Consider the following 18,275-nt stretch of genomic DNA (forward strand, 5'->3'; position numbering starts at 1 on the left):
CCACTAATTCAGGTTCTAATACAATCTTTATTACAATCTCATGTTATGCATAACTTAATTAAAAGATTATACTAAAAGATGTACAATACAACAATAACTAAGTACATCAAATAACTGAGATCTTTTAATACATCTGATTCAACTGATTACAACTGAAATATTGTTTACAACAAAACTTAATACATTATTTAAATTCTTGCGGAATTCTTTCATTCCATCTACTGATCTTGAACTTGAAGTTTCCCGTCTGCCACACAAAAGAATCAATGCAAGAATGTCAGTAGACCTTCTTCCTCACAAGATCTAAAATATGAAATCTTGCTAATCTACCGGATCCTTCCAACATTGTTGGGTTCCTTATTTGGTAGATGAAACAAGATTTTTCTGACAATCTCTCCAAATACTACTGGAGAGTCTTCAGAGGTGGCTTCCTTGGTCGAAGCTAAATGGATGACTACATGTCACACATTCCATTCAACCTTGAGAAGCGTCTAGCGTTGAAAACTGGATCTTCTCTTCCAGCTACATCCTGCTGGGATCCACATAGTACAAAATTCTGATGCCAACCTTGGTAATGACGATCTTGGAAAAGCCTAGGTATCCTGTTATTCCAATTCCTGATACTACTATCGTCATTGAATCCAACTTGAAATCCTACAAAGGATAACCCAAAATCAATACTATGTCCCAAAGAATCTTATTGCATGATCTGATACCATAAATTTAGTGACTCGCGCCGTGATCACCTACTAATCAGAAGTTTAAGCATGAAATTAATCAATAAATAATCTTAATCGGAGTAAATTGCTGAACTTAAATAAGTCAATACCAAAAAAGCAAGACCTAGTGGTCAACCCTGCCATCCAGCCTTGGTCACCACCTAACCTCCCTGTCATCAGGAGAACTACCTGCATCTGCCCCATTGAATGGGTATCCAGACAACAGAAAATAATCTAAAGTGAGCCTAACATGCTCATATGAGAGTATAAGTATACGGTACTATATGTGGATGTATGCAAATGAACTGGGTATCAAGACACTCAGGTCAAGAAACTAGCTCATAGACCAGGCCCAGGGTATATAGCACGCTGCGTCGTCGCCTCAGGATGTGGCTCATATACCCAGTGGATAATGGTGAACTGATACTAGTACAAATGTCCAACCATAATGGTGACCTGATACAAGACTTACGTATTCAACCATCCACAACTCGTAGGGTGACCGCCCTACTACTACAGGATATCTCAAAGATACTGGATCAATATGCTCATGTATGCAACATACAGTCATGACATGTTGTATCATATAAATCATGCAATCACATAATACATACAAACACATAATACATGCATACTCAATCTGGATATCTCGAACAATACTTCCGTACCTTACTAAGGCAGATCCTAGAAGCTCTCCTCTAGGTCCAATCCTACTATGCAGCACTACAATACATAAATACCGTGTATTATCTAGCATGCCAAACATCACCTATCATGCTCTAAAAGTCTTAATTAAACTATAGCATACTACCTATTTTCTATAAGGAGCAAGAACCATACCTTCATTCATCGTCAGTCCGCTGATGACGCATGCCCCAGAGCTTGGGCACAGCCTAGCTACGACTCCTGGACACGTCGCCAAAGCTCCGCCTCCTGGCCACTACTACGGACATTGTCCGTTATATAAAAACTACTACCTACTCCAACTCTTAAAATAAGAGTACCCAAAAGCTCTTAAAATCGAGCTAACATGGGCCAAGGAGAGGTTTGATTTTGCATTTGAAAATGAGGCCTCGGACCCCTATTTATAGACTTCGATCCGATGCTCCGATCCCTAGATCGGATGCTCTGGTCCGTGCATGAGTGTCACGTTTCGATCGGGAGAGATCGGACGCTCTGTTCCCACTTCTGAGGCTCCGATCCCTATTGCATGCAGCTACGTGTGAAAACCTTTTGGCCACGTGCATGGCACTGAGTTTGAATGGTTCGATCTACGTTCGGACGCTCTGATCTGCCCCGTAGCTTTCGAACTCCATCGGTGGCTCCAATTTGGTTCGGACCCTCCGAACTGCTCAAGCCCAAATAAGCTCATTTAGAATTTTCCAGTATTCTGGACCCAATTCCTTGGCCCGTTGGATCATATAAAAAATCCCTTAATCATGTTTTATTAAATCTGAACATGATTATCAACTTAATCTAGTAAAATGGAACCGGGCTGCTACACATATTGTATCAACACTTTCATCTTTCTATCGAATTATCAGTTATTAGAGATTTCAGTCTATATTCATTATTTCAGTCGAAGTTTTGCCTAAGAAAACTAATTAAAAATGCAGAAGTTTAGTCAACACCAAAAATGAAAAAACTGTTGGAACACTTAGTTTTGGTGTCAAGTCAATTACAACAAAACTAATATAAAGAAAAAACTGAAAAATACACGAAAAAGGTTAACTGACATTGACAGCCAAGGAGAACAGTGTTTCAGTTGACAAATCAGCTGAACTAATTTTTTGAAGAAGAAAAAATTTTGTAACGCCCCACTGTATCAAGACGGGTCTTTTCAGCGTGCTTATGTCCTCACTCACACGCACCCTGAGTAACTTCCCAGGGGGTCACCCATCCTATAATTGCCCCAAGTCAAGCACGCTTAACTTTGGAGTTCTTATGTGATGAGCTTCCGAAAAGAAGATGCACCTTCTTGATATGAGTTGTACATATCAAATCTTTTGTACCTCTCATTCCGGTGTGGGATCAGTTCATTCATGTCACCCGTCGCCCATTCTTTGGTGGGGTTTCCATCTTTCAGGTATTAACCACCCATATTGCGGACCATGTACCGCCCTAGGACTTTTTGGCTCCGGGTGTCACATGCCCACCAGCTTCCGCTTGGTTCGTCCCCGAACCACACCGTACTGGGAGAGGCCAGGCTTTGATACCATTTGTAACGCCCCACTGTATCAAGACGGGTCTTTTCAGCGTGCTTATGTCCTCACTCACACGCACCCTGAGTAACTTCCCAGGGGGTCACCCATCCTATAATTGCCCCAAGTCAAGCACGCTTAACTTTGGAGTTCTTATGTGATGAGCTTCCGAAAAGAAGATGCACCTTCTTGATATGAGTTGTACATATCAAATCTTTTGTACCTCTCATTCCGGTGTGGGATCAGTTCATTCATGTCACCCGTCGCCCATTCTTTGGTGGGGTTTCCATCTTTCAGGTATTAACCACCCATATTGCGGACCATGTACCGCCCTAGGACTTTTTGGCTCCGGGTGTCACAAATTTGAAGTGTGTATTTACCTCCCCTCTACGCACATTTACGATCCGATAGATTTTTTGTAAAATTTGATTTCTAATAATATTATTTATCTGTACGCAACCAAGCCCTATAATTTGGGATGAAGTAATAACATGCTATTAATACACTACTTCGTATTGTTGGAACTCTTTCGAGAGCCAAATTAATTAAGTAGTAACTAATGAATGATTCATGCAGTATATATTTTGTGGGATCCGTATACATGTTTTGTGCAACATAAAAACTATATATGCCGTATTAAATTTATATATTCAGTACCCTAGATACCATATATTTGACCTAAAAAAGTAACAACATTTCAATTATAATATGGGACCAAATGTTTGCTGTTTTTTTTTCAAAAGTTATAGCCGGCTAAAATGGTACAAGTAAAATTTTTAAACTGCATACCAGTCCATACACCACGTTTCGTTTATTCTATCCAGCAATAAATAATTAAAAAGCTACTAAGTATATAAATGACGAAAAAATGTATTAAAGTTAATCTCACTAAATATTGATGTTGTTTGCATTATTTATTTATTATTTTGTTATTTATTCTCCGCTCGCATAATGGAAATTAAAAAAATTGAGATTGTGATGTATGATTGGTTTTGTTTTGCACATGAATCATTTGTAATAATTAATAATTATACTAGCAAATCGTATAAAAAAATCGTAGTACATGCGATATACGTATTCGTAGAAAAATTAGCGGATGAATTAGTATTTATTTATTTATTTTTGAAATTGAAATGATACGACAAAAAATAAAATGCAAATAAAAATATATTATACATAGTTGATTAAATGATTTTTTTTTGTTCAGAAGGATTAAATGATGTTTTGAGAATTATAAAACCAAGTTGAATCGAAGAAGATAAAATATCACAACTTGAATAAAGCTTTCGTTAGAACATGCTTTGGAAAACTCGTTTGAACCATGGATGTCAATTCAAATGGGTCGAGTAAGTTGACAAAAATATTGTAAAAATTTCTTAATCCGAACTCAATCAACCAAAATCAACCCGGTTTTATTTTTATATATTTTTTAAAAAAATAATTAAATATAAATTCAAAATACACAACATTGATAGTAATATACTTCCTAAAAAAAATCAAAATTATTTTAAAAAATCAAAATTATTCAAAATAAAACGAAAATCTATTATATCAAAATAATTTTTTTCAAACATACAACATATAAAAATGTAGCAAATCACATTTCTTAATTTTATATAAAATAATAATAAAAAAAAGTTTTGTGTCATCTCGAGTCAACCGAGCCCAATTAATTTGTTTGAGTTACCTTTCGGGTCAACCCGAGTCGATCCGAACTCAAAAAACTCCAACCCTAACCCGATATTTTTCGGGTCGAATCGTGTCGGTTGACGGGTTGAATTGAATTTTGACACCCCTAATTTGTAGAGAATTAGTGCAGATTGACGTGCTAAGCCATTGTTATGCAATAATACCTTGATCTTTATGATCAATTATCAAGAAATGAAAGGAAAGAAAACTTTTCCTACCAAGACAACTTTATACAAAGCCACAAGCTAACCAAGAATATATTGCAAAAGTGTTTCCATTCACACACAGATTCTTCGGAAGAATCCCATGATCAAAATGGGAAGCAATAGAGGCAGATCATCAACTAAAAAAGGATTAAGTTTGCCACTAAATATTATCAAACCCTCAGATAACTTGTAATGCAGGGGAGATATTTACATAACTTGGCTTACTTTTTTTTACCTCCTTTCCCTTTCCTAGCCTTGTTGTACTTCTTCTTTCCTTTTCCACGAGTGACAGGTTCGGTTGCCTGGTTTCTGGGCTTCTTTACTTCATCAACAGCAAAATTTTCAGATGTGTCAGAGTCTTCAAGGTTGCTGTGGGAGATTTTCTCATCAATCAGTTCACTGGAGACAACACTTGATTTTGTGTCGAGCACAGTTGATAACAAGTCTTCCAGTCGAGGCCTTCTCGACTCCAACCTCTTCAAAAGTTCTCCCATCTCAGACATTTCTCGACCATCCAAATTACTGCATTAATGGCAGATCACAGTAATTATCGCACTGAGTTCATGGCAAAAGAAATCAACAAGCTCACAGTGATCTCTGAAAAATCATGTGACCGAGGTTTTTCTTGCAGAAATAGATTTAATTATATATTCTTCAATGAAAAAATAAAAAGAACTACAAAGATTTTCGCACCACTGGACCCTGTAAGTAGGACAAAAAAATATAAAAATATTGTGTGTTTCGAATCTGTCTGTGGTTCTTTAGTTTTTTTTTTTTTTTGGCAAATTTGTAATGATAACCAACCACCTCTTATCTAGCAATGATGAAAGCAGATTCAGTTCCTCGATCGTGTCTGTGGCTTCACACATGTTCTCATCTTTTACACTAGAAGGAGATTTCTGCTCGGTTAGCTGAAATAATGCAGCTGCTAAGAAATTCATGTGCTCCTGTGCCTGAAATGTAGCAACTATAAAATTACAATCCTTACAAGTCAAGAAGCTAAAGATAAAATCCATTTCAAAGTTACCTTCTTTTTCAGGGCAATGCTTTCCGAGTTTCCGTTACTTTCACTTCTACGAGACAGTAACGTGTCAGTTATGTCCCTGAGAAATCCCCACCTCATTTGCAGGTCAAACTTTGTGTTCTCTGAACTCGAGTTTGTATCAGTTTTTGGCATCATTTCTGAAGATTTCACAGCATTACTCTTACCTTGATTTTGACCAATTTGAGGAAGCCCGATGCCAGATTCAGCCACCTTTCCTTCAACTGTAGTTACTCGAGCATTTGATATTTCAGTACCCCTTGGAAACAACATATCAAAGATGTCTTTTTTGCATGAAAAAACCCTTAGGTCCAGAAAAATGGCATCAGGACACACACATTTGAAATTATTCTCTCTCAAGGTTACAATCACAATGGGATCCTGAATAGCCTTGAATGCTGCAGCAACTGTCGCTACAGGTGAAGTATTATTCCTCTGTCCGCGTAAGATAGCGTCATAAAATTCTCTTCGCAGATGGGATCTTATTTGAGGTCTGTGCAACTGCCTAATTAGCATATTCAGGGGCATTTCAGAGTTCAGATACACCAAACATAGAATCACAACCAATCTTTGTCTTAGCACTGGAAAATAGTGGTTGCAATCAATGTTGGAACGCCTGATCCATTCTCCCGTATCAAGAACATTTTCACAGAGAAAATGCTGAACCACTCTGATTGTGAAATTGATAATGCTTTCCGGAGAAGATCCCATGTCTCTGTCTAAATTGTCACTTGGATGGGCACCCGATTGTTGGCATGCAATCCACTCCACGAACGCTGATTTTGAGGTGAAAAACCAACCACAACGGTGAGGTGCCAAAATCAAAAGGCGCTCCAAAAGATACAAGAAACAATTCGGTGATATATAATTGCGAACCCTCCAGTCGGCCACATAAGTTTCTTCCAGAGCTTTAAGAAATCTATAACTCAGACATTCTGCGGAGCTGCTTGATGGAGAAGTATGCAAACTTCCTGATTGTATGATTTCATTTCCTAAAGTGGTGTCAGGAAGAATTTGCGCTGCCAGATTGCTCGAGGCAGACGCCTGTGGAGATTCTGGCTTAATAATGCCCCCAAGGATCTCAATGATTGATTTCCAATACGAGTTCTCAGGTAAACGTTTAGTCATCCTCTCAAGGAGATGGCGTTTTGGCTTGCCAGACCCCAGCCATATCATCATCACTTCTCCTATTTGCTTGTAAGTAAGATCACCATTTATGCTGACATTTCTAAAGATAACTTCTTCCAGTAAAGCCTTGGAAAGTTCAGTTTCCCTAAGAATGATCATGTTTTCTGATAAAGACTGTCTAGGGTCCAGAGGGAAAACAATTTCAGAGTATTTGGTAGATAGTCGTAAGAATTCCGGCAACTTCCAGTCATCAGATTTCTCAAAGAAAAGTGACTTTGACTCCATCAAGAACTTTGCTATATCAAAAATGAAAGTTAAGCATATGCCTTGGCAGTATCTGGACGAGGGCTTCACCTCAAACAATGACTTGAGTGCTTCCAACACTCGAAGTCCGACTGAAAACAACTCTTGGCGCCAGTATATTTGAGCAGCTGACACGAAATGACAAGCAAGAACAGTCACCACCTTTCTCTTCTGGTGTATGAACTGCTTATGCACATTTTTAACCCATTTAGCATCAGGGTTCATCAAAAGACAGGCTACATTTGAGTCTTGTGACAACCTCACACCAAAATAATGCAAACAGAACTTTATGGTACCTTTGAATTTTTGGGTATCGCCTCTTTCAAGACAACCAAGACAGTCTATGATCTCCAAACTGTTTTCCTTGTACAAGTTCCAAATATAAACAAGAGTTCTGACAGAAACTTGGTTCCTCAAAATTTTTTCCTCCGAGTAACCTTCTATATTGTCGGGCAATTTGTGATCCAATTCATATTTCGTCACATGGATTCGAAAATGCACATCCAGTAGTTTTCTAACAGAGAGAATTTCACCTGTGCGACTTTCACCTCGTTTTGAAGCAATGTAACTCTGCATCAACTCAGCCAAGCTCATACTCTCATGTGACAGAATTTTGGCCTCTGCACAGATGGATGCATGAAAGTTTCCAGAAACCTTCTTAGCAGAGGACATCAATTTACCTAAAAGTTCCTCCTTGCCGGGAAAGGACTTCATAGACCAACCTTGGGTTGTCGACACCCATATAGAGTTCGAAATCACGTAAGAAAGGATAAGCATGGAGGCTTCGGCGTAATCCCCAGCCTTCACAAGCAGATCAATCTCATTAAGAATATCTCCCATCAGCTTTGCAACATCTGCTGCCTCCTTGAAGTTTCCAGACTCTTTCTCCAAACTTAAAAGCTCTTCAAGGCAATCTAATGACCTCAAGACATTGCGTTTGGATTCCATAGTACTTAAAGCTCGAACGAATTTCTTAAACAATACATTATTATTTGTTCTATGATATTCCAAAGCACCACTTTTCAAAAACTCCTGCTCAACTTGGTCAATCTCCTTTAGTTTTGCCATAATTTCAGTGTTACAAGGTGCCTGCTGTTTCCAGAACTCTATATATTGTAAACCCATATCAAAAAGATTGCCTCTGGTGCAAGCCGACAAGCACTCCATGAAAAAATTCCCCTTGGCATACACATCTGCTGCAGTGTTGTAGCACCCCGCTAATGTGAAACATTCACCAGCTTTTCTAAACTCCGATGTACCACATTCGTGGAGGTAAATAATTCCTGAAGCATAGATTTGTAATATGTATCATAAAAACAAAAAGAAATCATCTGACACAATAGATATGTCAATAAGAAAAACCATGCTAAAAGGGCGTCCAATGAGATTCCAGATCTAAACAACTTCACCATCTCCTCACCTCAAAGTTTCAATAGCTTACAGATTTTAATTCAAGTCACATATCCAAAAGGAACCAGACATCTGCTCATTATTTTCTTGACTGAGAGAGAATCCCAAGGTCTGCCGAGAATCATAAGGTCAAGTCCAGGTGGAGTTGTCGAATGGTTCTAGTTCACAAATATATGCAAATAGCATAACTAAAGTAAAGGGAGACTGAGATCAACAACAACACTTTAATTTCACGCATACTTATTTATGTCATAGCTCATAGCATCACTTCTCAAGGTAATAATATATGTAGCATATTGACAGAAAAATTTGGTTCTTGCCTAAATGGAATATCTAGAGATACTTTCTTGTTCAGATTGAAGGACTAGAATCGAAAATGCAACAAAACAAATGAGATTGCTCTGCTAAAACTATATTAAAAGTTAAATCTGATAGATTATTTTTTATATTAAAATTTTGAAGCCCTGGAGTTCATAAAGCTCGATCATACCCGCTCTTTCGTATTCCTCCAAATCACAGAAACATTCAGCAGCAGAGGCTGCTCTCCCAATCGAATCAAATAATTCTGCAGCCTCTCTAATCATTATTCGTGCCTCTTTGGGATTTGAAATGCGAATATGATCAGCAGATGCTCTAAGCCCAGAAGCTTTGGCCCTTTTCTCCCATGTTGCTTCTCCAGCTCTTTCAAAGCACAGGGTTGCCATCTCATAGTTTTTTTCCCAAAAGAGCTACAAAAGCACATTACATCAACTTAACAGTATAATGGAAAACAGAGAACAAAAAAAGAAGTGAAGAGCAGCCCAACCTTGATTCCTTGTGATTTCCACTCCTCTGGGCTGCTTGCCCTCTGCATTCCTTCTGCGAGAGAATCGTCCAGTTTTCTGAGCTGCACGAGTCCCAATCTTTGCCAGTAGTCAAGCATAGGTTTGGAGAGCTCTGGATCATTTTCGCAGATCCATAATCTTTGTCTTGTTCGTGTAACTGCCACATATAGTTGTTTCAGTTCGGAACATAAGATACTATGTTTCGAATGGCTAAAACTTGGAAAGGACTTTGAAAAGTTTGGATCAAACAGATCTTTCTGCTTCAAGAACTCGTACAATACTCTCCATTGATTACTTAGAGGTGAAGAGCCGAAAAAGTTATAGAGCAGCACATCCTAGCATTCAAAAGTAATGAATAAAATGAATGAGGTAAGAAAAGAAAGACAATGACTAATGAAGATGATATTATCTTGACTGGCATCCACCTCAATAACACCAAACCACCATACCATACCATGTCATGGAATTCAAACATAATTACACCGATTACCTGAAATTCAAGGCCCTTGCACTCTACAATAGTGAGCACGAGAGCCTGACGGCCAATATATTGTAAAATTTCCTTCCTGGAAGAGTCATCACGAACCAATATGACTTGCTCTGCACCAAAACCTACCCATTTCCCACTCTCATTTCTGCTGCATCCAAAAATTGTTATGATTGAGTTTTCATCGCTGCCAGGCTCTAATACAACAGGAGACTCACCATATATAAAACTGGTCTCAGGAGCCAATGCATCAACAGATAGTGGGAAAAAATGGTAAAGGAGATTAATAACACTCTGCGCTAATCTGAGGACACCAGTATGAGTGCGAAAATTCTGGCACATTCTAAAAATATCTGAGATAAGTCCTTTTTCCCCTCTTACGGTAGAAGCAGAATTTTTGGATTTCATGACAAATTCATGATAAAACAAAGATCGGATATCTTCAAACCTAAAGTCAATACCTCTGGCAATTGTTTGTGCTGTATCGCCAGAAAAAACAAATCCTTCATCAACATTTTTGCAGATATGTCTGAAAAGAGCGATTTGCCTCATGTTAAGGTCTTGCACTTCATCAATGTAAACAAAATCCATTTTGTCACCTGCTAAATTCTCCTTGCTTAGCCGAAGATGTACGTCAATTACAAAATCAGCAATATCAAACTCAGCACGCTCCATCTTCATTTTCTCGTAGTCCTGATATATATCATAAATCACATCCCTCTTCTCATCACTTAGAGTGGATACCCTGCTCTCAGATAATGAAACATAGTCCTGCCTGTTTCTCTTAACATCACATGTTTCCCCTGCTTGTAGACCACCTTTGATGTGAGACATAATCTCAGTAAACACTCGGGAAGGATCAAGGTTCTTTGTTAGCTTTGTATTGAAATGGGGCCAATAGAAGGATGCAAAACGGTCATAAGTAACCTCGTTTTTCCGCATGAAAGTTTGAAGAGCAACGGATCTGAAACTTCCACCTTCACACTGAGAGGAGTCTCTTACGGCATGGAATCTCTCAAAATATGAATTACCCAGAGTACCATCGAGCATCATTAAAAATTTATGAAATGTGATAATAAGCGGGTACTTTTCAGGTTGAATGCCAACAAATGTGTCCGGGATATTTTTAAATTCAGCCATTTCTTCTATATCATCAACGTCAGTGATACTGCTACTGGAAGAGAAGTCTTCGGTAGCAAAGCTATGTACAAAAATATGTAAGAAATATGTTGACTACTTGCATGGAAGTCATACTGATTGAATTAAAGATAGAAAAGTATACCAGTAAAACGAGAAACAGATATGTCGTTTCTATAAATGCTATGGAAATCCATAATACACCATGCAGTTTGAACAGGATAATGCATATAAACTTCAATGTGATGTAAAGCCAACTGAAAACAAAAGCACTCAGCGTTTGGATTAGACGGAATTATATTAAGCTCTTAACGTGTTAGATATAATATGTTCTGCTAGAAAGAAAAAACGAGATGGCAAAGAAACAAATAAAGTAAGAGGACAAGTTAAATAGCTACGGAAAAGTAACTTGAAACTAATCAAACTCTTAACTATAACCAACTCTTATGTTGCCCTTGTGCCGTTTTAATATGTTTATTCTTCTGGCCCAACTTCTAGTATGGGAATTTTGTTGAAGATGCAAAAAATTCTATTTTAGAGCAATCATTATTTTCGTTAACCGGTGATTAAAAGGGGAAAAAAGAGGAAAATGTCACTTATACTCAAAACACTATTAAAATTCATACTCCAACCATTCTCATTGCTTGGTCAAAATAAAGTAATGGATTATGATTTAATGATCATTCAATTTACTCTAGTTAAGATACTTAAAATAAACAAGCATGTTATGGCCTATAACAAAGAGAAGAAATGGAAGATACGAGAGGAGTCATTGAGTTTCTCACTTGTATAATGTCTGCTTAAGTTTTTTGACACTATAGTAGCATGCTAACTACGGTAAAATTCAGATCAATTCTATGTAGATGAGCAGACAGCTGTTTACTTGATGTGCTAAACATTCGTCATATAGCTTTCGCGAAAAATTTACTGTATAGGAACTAAAGTGTGCAATGCTGTCGGAGCAGGAACAAGATATACAGAAATATGAAGAAAAGGAGAACACAATGATAAAGCCAATTACCAAACACAGCACACCTTTTGAGCTGAGACACATGTCGTTTGACTGCATGACAAAGTTTTGGACTCACAGTGACAAATAGCTGACGCAAGGTAGATTGACCCTGGCAGTTAATATCATCAACCCTCTCACGTGCAGACATTTTGTTCGAAGTTGCGATAGATTCCCCTGAAGTGATGCAGTACTGCTGTAGCTTCTGGAACAGCTTCATAGTCAAAACCGTTGTCTTCCCGGTGCCAGATCTACCTAATATGAAGCTACTTCTAGGAAATATTATTATCTCTCGCTCTTCTTCAGTGACCTCAAATGGGAGTTCAACTTCTCTACCCTCGTGGTCAGAAAGTAAATGGTTCACAGAACCAGAAGACAGGGAGTAAAATTTCATTAAAAGCAAGCTTTCACTCACTCTGGAATTTTCAACATAATTTCTACTGTCAGCTGCCAAATTTATGCTGGATTTGGTATCATCAAGAATCTTAAATCGGACTATAACATCCGAACTGGACCAAGTCTTTGGAATCTCCGAATTTCTAAAACAAAAGCGAATTTTGTAGAGTTAGTTATGTTTATGAAAATTCCAAAAGCTGGACTAACAGGTGATAATACAAACAAAGCCTGCAAGATTGATTTAGAAACTGATCTAGCACTTATCATTTGTGTACGAAAGATAAAGCAGATCACAGAACTTAAATATCAAACTTAACAAAATAAAACCAAAACATACCCCTCTATGCATTTCTCCTTGCAGCGATTAATAAAATCGTCTGTCAGCATGGCATATATGCTATCAAGTCGTTTCAACAATTTTGGGATCTCCACCAGAGGCAGCACGTCCCAAACTTTCAAAAATTGTGTCCACATTGAGTCTTTCATTATATCAATGGAGCACAAAACATAGTATCCTTCAACTTTGAATTGTTTCAAAACATATGAAGAGCTCTGACATTTCACATTCACATCAATTTTCTTGGGTCGCCACCCACTGGCAAGCTTAAGCAATATGTTTATTACCAACTTCTTTGTGTGGGATGGTCTCAGTTTTCCAAAAGATTTTCGGAAGTTATCGCTAAATGTTACCTGAAGAAATGGAAGATAAACCATCACAAAAGAATCTTTCTTAGTGGTACAATTTGTTTTCCTATAACTAATCAGTATTTAAAAACAAATCATTTCAGAAACTGCAGTAAGATAGCATAATGTTGATGATGTAGACTCCAGAAATAAGAAGGCAACAACCAATCTACATCAATATACATATATACCACCAATGGAGTTAAATTTACAATGATTCACGCAGAGATAACTAACTAGGCAACAGAGAGGCATTGGCAAAATTTCTACTTCGCATTTGGCATGAATCAATTTAACCCCTAAGAACAGATCTTCTAATGCAATTAACAAAAAACTGGAGAAAAAGAAGTTCAGATAATATAAAATCCTCTGGTCCACCAGAATCTACAGGTGAAATGTTCATGTCACACCATATGCATTGAAAATAGACACCGAGACAAATAATACCTTCCATCTTGCATATTTGAAAATTATACTCTCCCCGTTGAGTAGATCTTCAAGTTCTTCTAGCTCTTTCTTTACAGTTATAATAGTTTTACCAATGTCATAATCATCATTTGCTGTAAAGAAACATCGACGGCGCTGTGCATCACGTATCAATGTTTCCCAAACTGAATCAACTTTAGTCAAAGTTCCTTCATTTCCTAAGATCCAGAGACAGTGACTAAAAAAAATACACAAGAATCAAATTTTTAATCAAACAAGATAGCACTAAAAAAAAACTAAGAGAGACCTTGTTTGATCACGTACCGAGCTCTTGTCAGGGCGACATTAATTCTCTGTGGATTAGACAAAAAGCCAATGGACCCATTTCTATTAGACCTCACAGTTGATAGGATAATGATATCTTCTTCTCCACCTTGAAATCCATCGATGGACTTCACCTTAACCGTAAACCTATGAAGGTTTTCATAGTTCTGTTTTATCTTATCGTGAATTGCGGAAACTTGGGCAGCATAGGGCGATATCACACCAATGCTGAGTTTCACTTTTGAGCCATTCCATGCTAATAATACGTAGACAAAGACAGCTTAGTATGAAAATATGTATCGACAGATGGATGGCCAGGGAGAAAAGTAGCAACCACCCCCACCCCCACCCCCCACCCCTTCCTCAGCCTAAATAATCCCAAATATTTAAACACTCATTATAAGCAAGGATCAAATGATAATAGTAAGTTAACTGTCCATAATGTAATCTTTAGGAAAGCTTACAAGCTACTCTCAAGAAGTCCAGTGAATGTCATTTTATGCAAAAGTGCAAATGTAGATGGAGTATGGAGGTTAAAGAGAGGTAGACTTAAAATCCAATAAAAAGAAAAAAAGAGTATGTTATGATCCTCTAATTTCTTTCAAAGCAAAAAAATACTATTTTCCCATAGAAAAATTATTTGGCATGCAAATAGACTGTTCTGAATGTAAAGGCACAAAAGATCATACAGACCACTAAAATGGAAATATTTCCTTTGCATATCCTTGATATACCTTTGAAGAGTTTCTGCACAATCTTCAATGTCACAGCTACCTCAACCATGTTTCTTCTGCTGTGTCCAACATCATCCACCTCTTTTTTTCCACCAAGAATATTTATGAAAGAATATGGACCAAACATTTTTTCCTGAAGATAGCATCTTTGATATCGTTTGTTCTGGACACTAGGTGCATCTAATATTTGGTTGTCATAAAAATTTGAATTTGGAAACTGGCTTATTGATGGATGCATTCTGTATTGCATATTAAGGAGATGCTTAGAGTGACCTAGTGAGCTCAACCTTTCAAATAAACTTTTTCCAAAGCCAGCTTCTTCGGAGAGCTATAAACATGTTATAGAAAAAACCCATTAGGCTTGCTTTCCCATGAGATAGTTATTTATAAGGTAAGTAACCAAACTAACCTTGCTATTAATTGTTGCTGGCAACTGCCATTCATCACCAACCAGAATAGCAAGCCTCACATCTGGAATCTGAAGAGCTATAACTGACTCACTCTCCTTCACCTGAGCAGCCTCATCGATAACCACAACTTTAAGTGGTTCCATATCCATCCTGTGTAGAGTGTATGAGGATGAAGTGGTGCAAAATATTAAAGAAGCCTTCTGGAAACAAAAGTCTGAAATCTTAGTTTTACTCGTCACAGTTGGAAGGTCGAGTTTTGCGAGAGAAGACTGAAGAGATCTTAGAGTAGATAAGCACTCAGTTCTCATACCCACGAAGGATGACTGAGAATGAATCGTTTCCTGACTCAAAAGTAAAGTATCCAATTCATCTTTCAAGCTGTCTTCAAACAACAATGTTTCAATAGAGTCAAGAACGGAAATAAGTCGAACAGGATTCTGAAAGTTCTGCCCAAGAATTCTTGGTAAATGGGTGACCAATGTTAACAAGGACTCTCTGAGTGGAGGTGCTATGTGTTTAAACCGATCTCTCGCATACTCCAAACTTGTTTTGAACTCAGATTGCTGAGCTTCACCTTCATTATTTTCTTTGACTTTACTTTGCTCATTTGCAACATATATAGGATACTGAGAAGCATAATTTTCAAGAAAATCAAGCATGGAGCTGATCCAGTGCTTCAAACCAGTTAGTGGTACCAAACATTCTACAAGCTTATTGACACGATAATCAAGGAAAATTTCCTCAATGTCAGAGCCAACTTTCAGCCGGTCCTTATTTCCAAAGATGAGCATGTCTCCTAAGGGACAAGATAAAAATATCTCACGTTCATCTTGAAATGAATCTCTCAATAAGCTTATGACGCGAGATGCTAGTTCCGTGATTGCCACATTTGTCGGGGCACAGATGAGGGTTCTGACTTTCATTCTTAAGAGATTATAAAGCAAAACACTTACAGTTCGCGTCTTTCCAGTCCCAGGTGGGCCCCATATGAGTTCCACAGAAGCCTTGTGGTTACATTCAGTTCTCACTAGAGAAGCCAAAATTGCACTGTTTTGTGACTCATTTAACCGGGATGATATGGCTGGTTCAAATTTTACCGCCATTTGACTATGGAACTCTATTGGGCAAGACTCACAATTGTCCTCATCCTGTTGCATACATACACATACAAATTTAAAGCAGTTCGAACAAAAAGCACCCACATGGATGCATGAAAATTTATGTCAAAATGAAAAATGCATTCTACAGGCATAAAAATTTAACAAAACATTATTCAAGTAAGCACTTTGCATAACCTTCAGAGATCTTTTTCCAAATTTAAATCCATGTTATATGAATAGAATAAAGATACTATTTCACGATTCGACATACACACACACACACACATTATCTATTGTCAGCAGTGGAAGAAATTTGTGAAAAAATAATAGAAACTAAATCAATTAACAGACACAAAGCAGGGGTGATGGAGATAGCAAGGATCAGTAATGTTGTTCTGACCATAAATTTGTTTGTTTGCAATGTATTTGACCCTTCAAATCAGTAACGTAACTTACCAACTCATTCTTGCACAAGACATTCTCAACAATCCTCAGATTTTTACGCATGCGCAATGCATTCCATATTCTTCTGTTTGTCGCCATGTTTGTTAAGAAAACAATATAAAATGATTTGCTTTGCATCTCTGCAACATCAATGCTCATTGCTGCTTTCACTTTGAAACCAGTGGATGTACATTTATCTCCATTCTCATCCTCTGATATATTTGTCACAGACGCAAGAACAAATTTCCAACCAAGACGACCAAGATCAGAAACAGATTCAGGTTTCAAATCTGACAGCAGAACAATGTCACCAGGCAAGGTTCTGTAAGGCTCCCTCCCACGATCAGTTATCCTGTTTCTCCAGAAATCGACTTCAACTGAATGCAAAAAATTTCCATGTATTAACTCTGTTAGAGAAGTCACTTCAGCAAATGGAGCTTTGTAGATTGTTTCCATGGCTGAAGCAAGTTCAGCTCGGGTTTCTTCCAGTAAGGGGAAGACATATGAACCGAGATATTGATCAACGCTTACAAATGATTGAGGAATTTTCTCCACCTAAATGGCAAATATAAAAAAATGTACTTGACAAATGACAAACGAAAATGTTATAAATATAAAAGAAATAGAATAGATAGTGAGTGGGATAATAAAGACACCCAAATAAAGACCTGCACATCCCTAAAAGGTAATTCCAAACATTTAACTCTCTTAAATTTAATAATGTGAACAGATATCTAGTCGTGCTGTCATAAGTTCAATTTGTCTAACAATCACCCGATTCAAAAGCTCAGCAATGTTAAATAAAAGACACCCAAATTATCATTTCTCCAAAAATCTACCAAAGAAACGGTATCTGAAAGAGGATTAACAGTAACGAACCGAATCCAATCCATACCGACAAAGAGACTGGATACTTAGTGAACGTTAAAAAATAAATAAACCTTCCATGAATGAAACAAAGACCTGATTTTTATACAGATTCGCGTCAAATATTTCTTCAAGAGACCATGAAAGCACCAAATCAATGAACTCATCTTTCCTTCCCTCCATGGTCCTTGAGCACTCAAATCAGTCCCTCTATTCTCTTGTCCGGAAAACAGAGACCATCCTAGACAAAATGACTGTAAAGAAGCTCCATGCATGAAGATTAAAGTCCAATCCAAAAAAAAAAAAAAAGCTTAACGGGGAAGTTTTCTTGGAGACGAAGGAAAATGGAAAGAAAATGCACTCGCCAATCTTCCGTACAGCAAACCCCACTCAAGAAGACTACTAGAGATTATTATTAACAGTAAATGAACAAGTGGTGGAATTATGGTAGCTAGTATGAGTATGAGAAACAACAACATTGGGAGAAGGCCTTTCAAAAAAATTTTGAAAAAACAAAAAAAAAAAAAAAAAAAAAAAACATTATTGGGACTTTGGGAGAAGGCAAAAAGAAAAAAAGTTGGAAAACGAAAGGTTTCTTTTCAAATGGAATGACTCCTGCTGTTCCAACTTCCAATTCTTTTCTCTCGCCAATAACTCGTATCATCTCTCCTCTTTGTTTACCGCCATTCCATTTGTGTTGCACAAATAAAAACGGACAGACCGTTTTCCCTTACA

General features: G+C 37.5%; 1 protein-coding gene across 1 annotated transcript; it reads right to left on the bottom strand.

Moving 5' to 3' along the window:
* Positions 1–4,854: 4,854 nt before the first annotated feature.
* LOC140873565 (uncharacterized) lies at positions 4,855–17,981 on the bottom strand. Its single transcript, XM_073276736.1, has 14 exons — positions 17,637–17,981; positions 16,686–17,228; positions 15,129–16,277; positions 14,720–15,047; positions 13,986–14,241; positions 13,683–13,899; positions 12,889–13,241; positions 12,182–12,694; positions 10,013–11,210; positions 9,504–9,857; positions 9,189–9,426; positions 5,843–8,571; positions 5,623–5,768; positions 4,855–5,337 (listed from the first exon to the last, which is right to left on the bottom strand). The coding sequence occupies exons 1-14, from the start codon at positions 17,721–17,723 to the stop codon at positions 5,037–5,039; spliced, it is 8,412 nt and encodes a 2,803-aa protein (XP_073132837.1). The 5' UTR covers positions 17,724–17,981; the 3' UTR covers positions 4,855–5,036.
* Between the last annotated feature and the right edge of the window lie 294 nt (positions 17,982–18,275).

Source organism: Henckelia pumila, unplaced genomic scaffold (genome assembly GCF_033568475.1).
Source record: "Henckelia pumila isolate YLH828 unplaced genomic scaffold, ASM3356847v2 CTG_652:::fragment_1, whole genome shotgun sequence".
NCBI lineage: Eukaryota > Viridiplantae > Streptophyta > Magnoliopsida > Lamiales > Gesneriaceae > Henckelia > Henckelia pumila.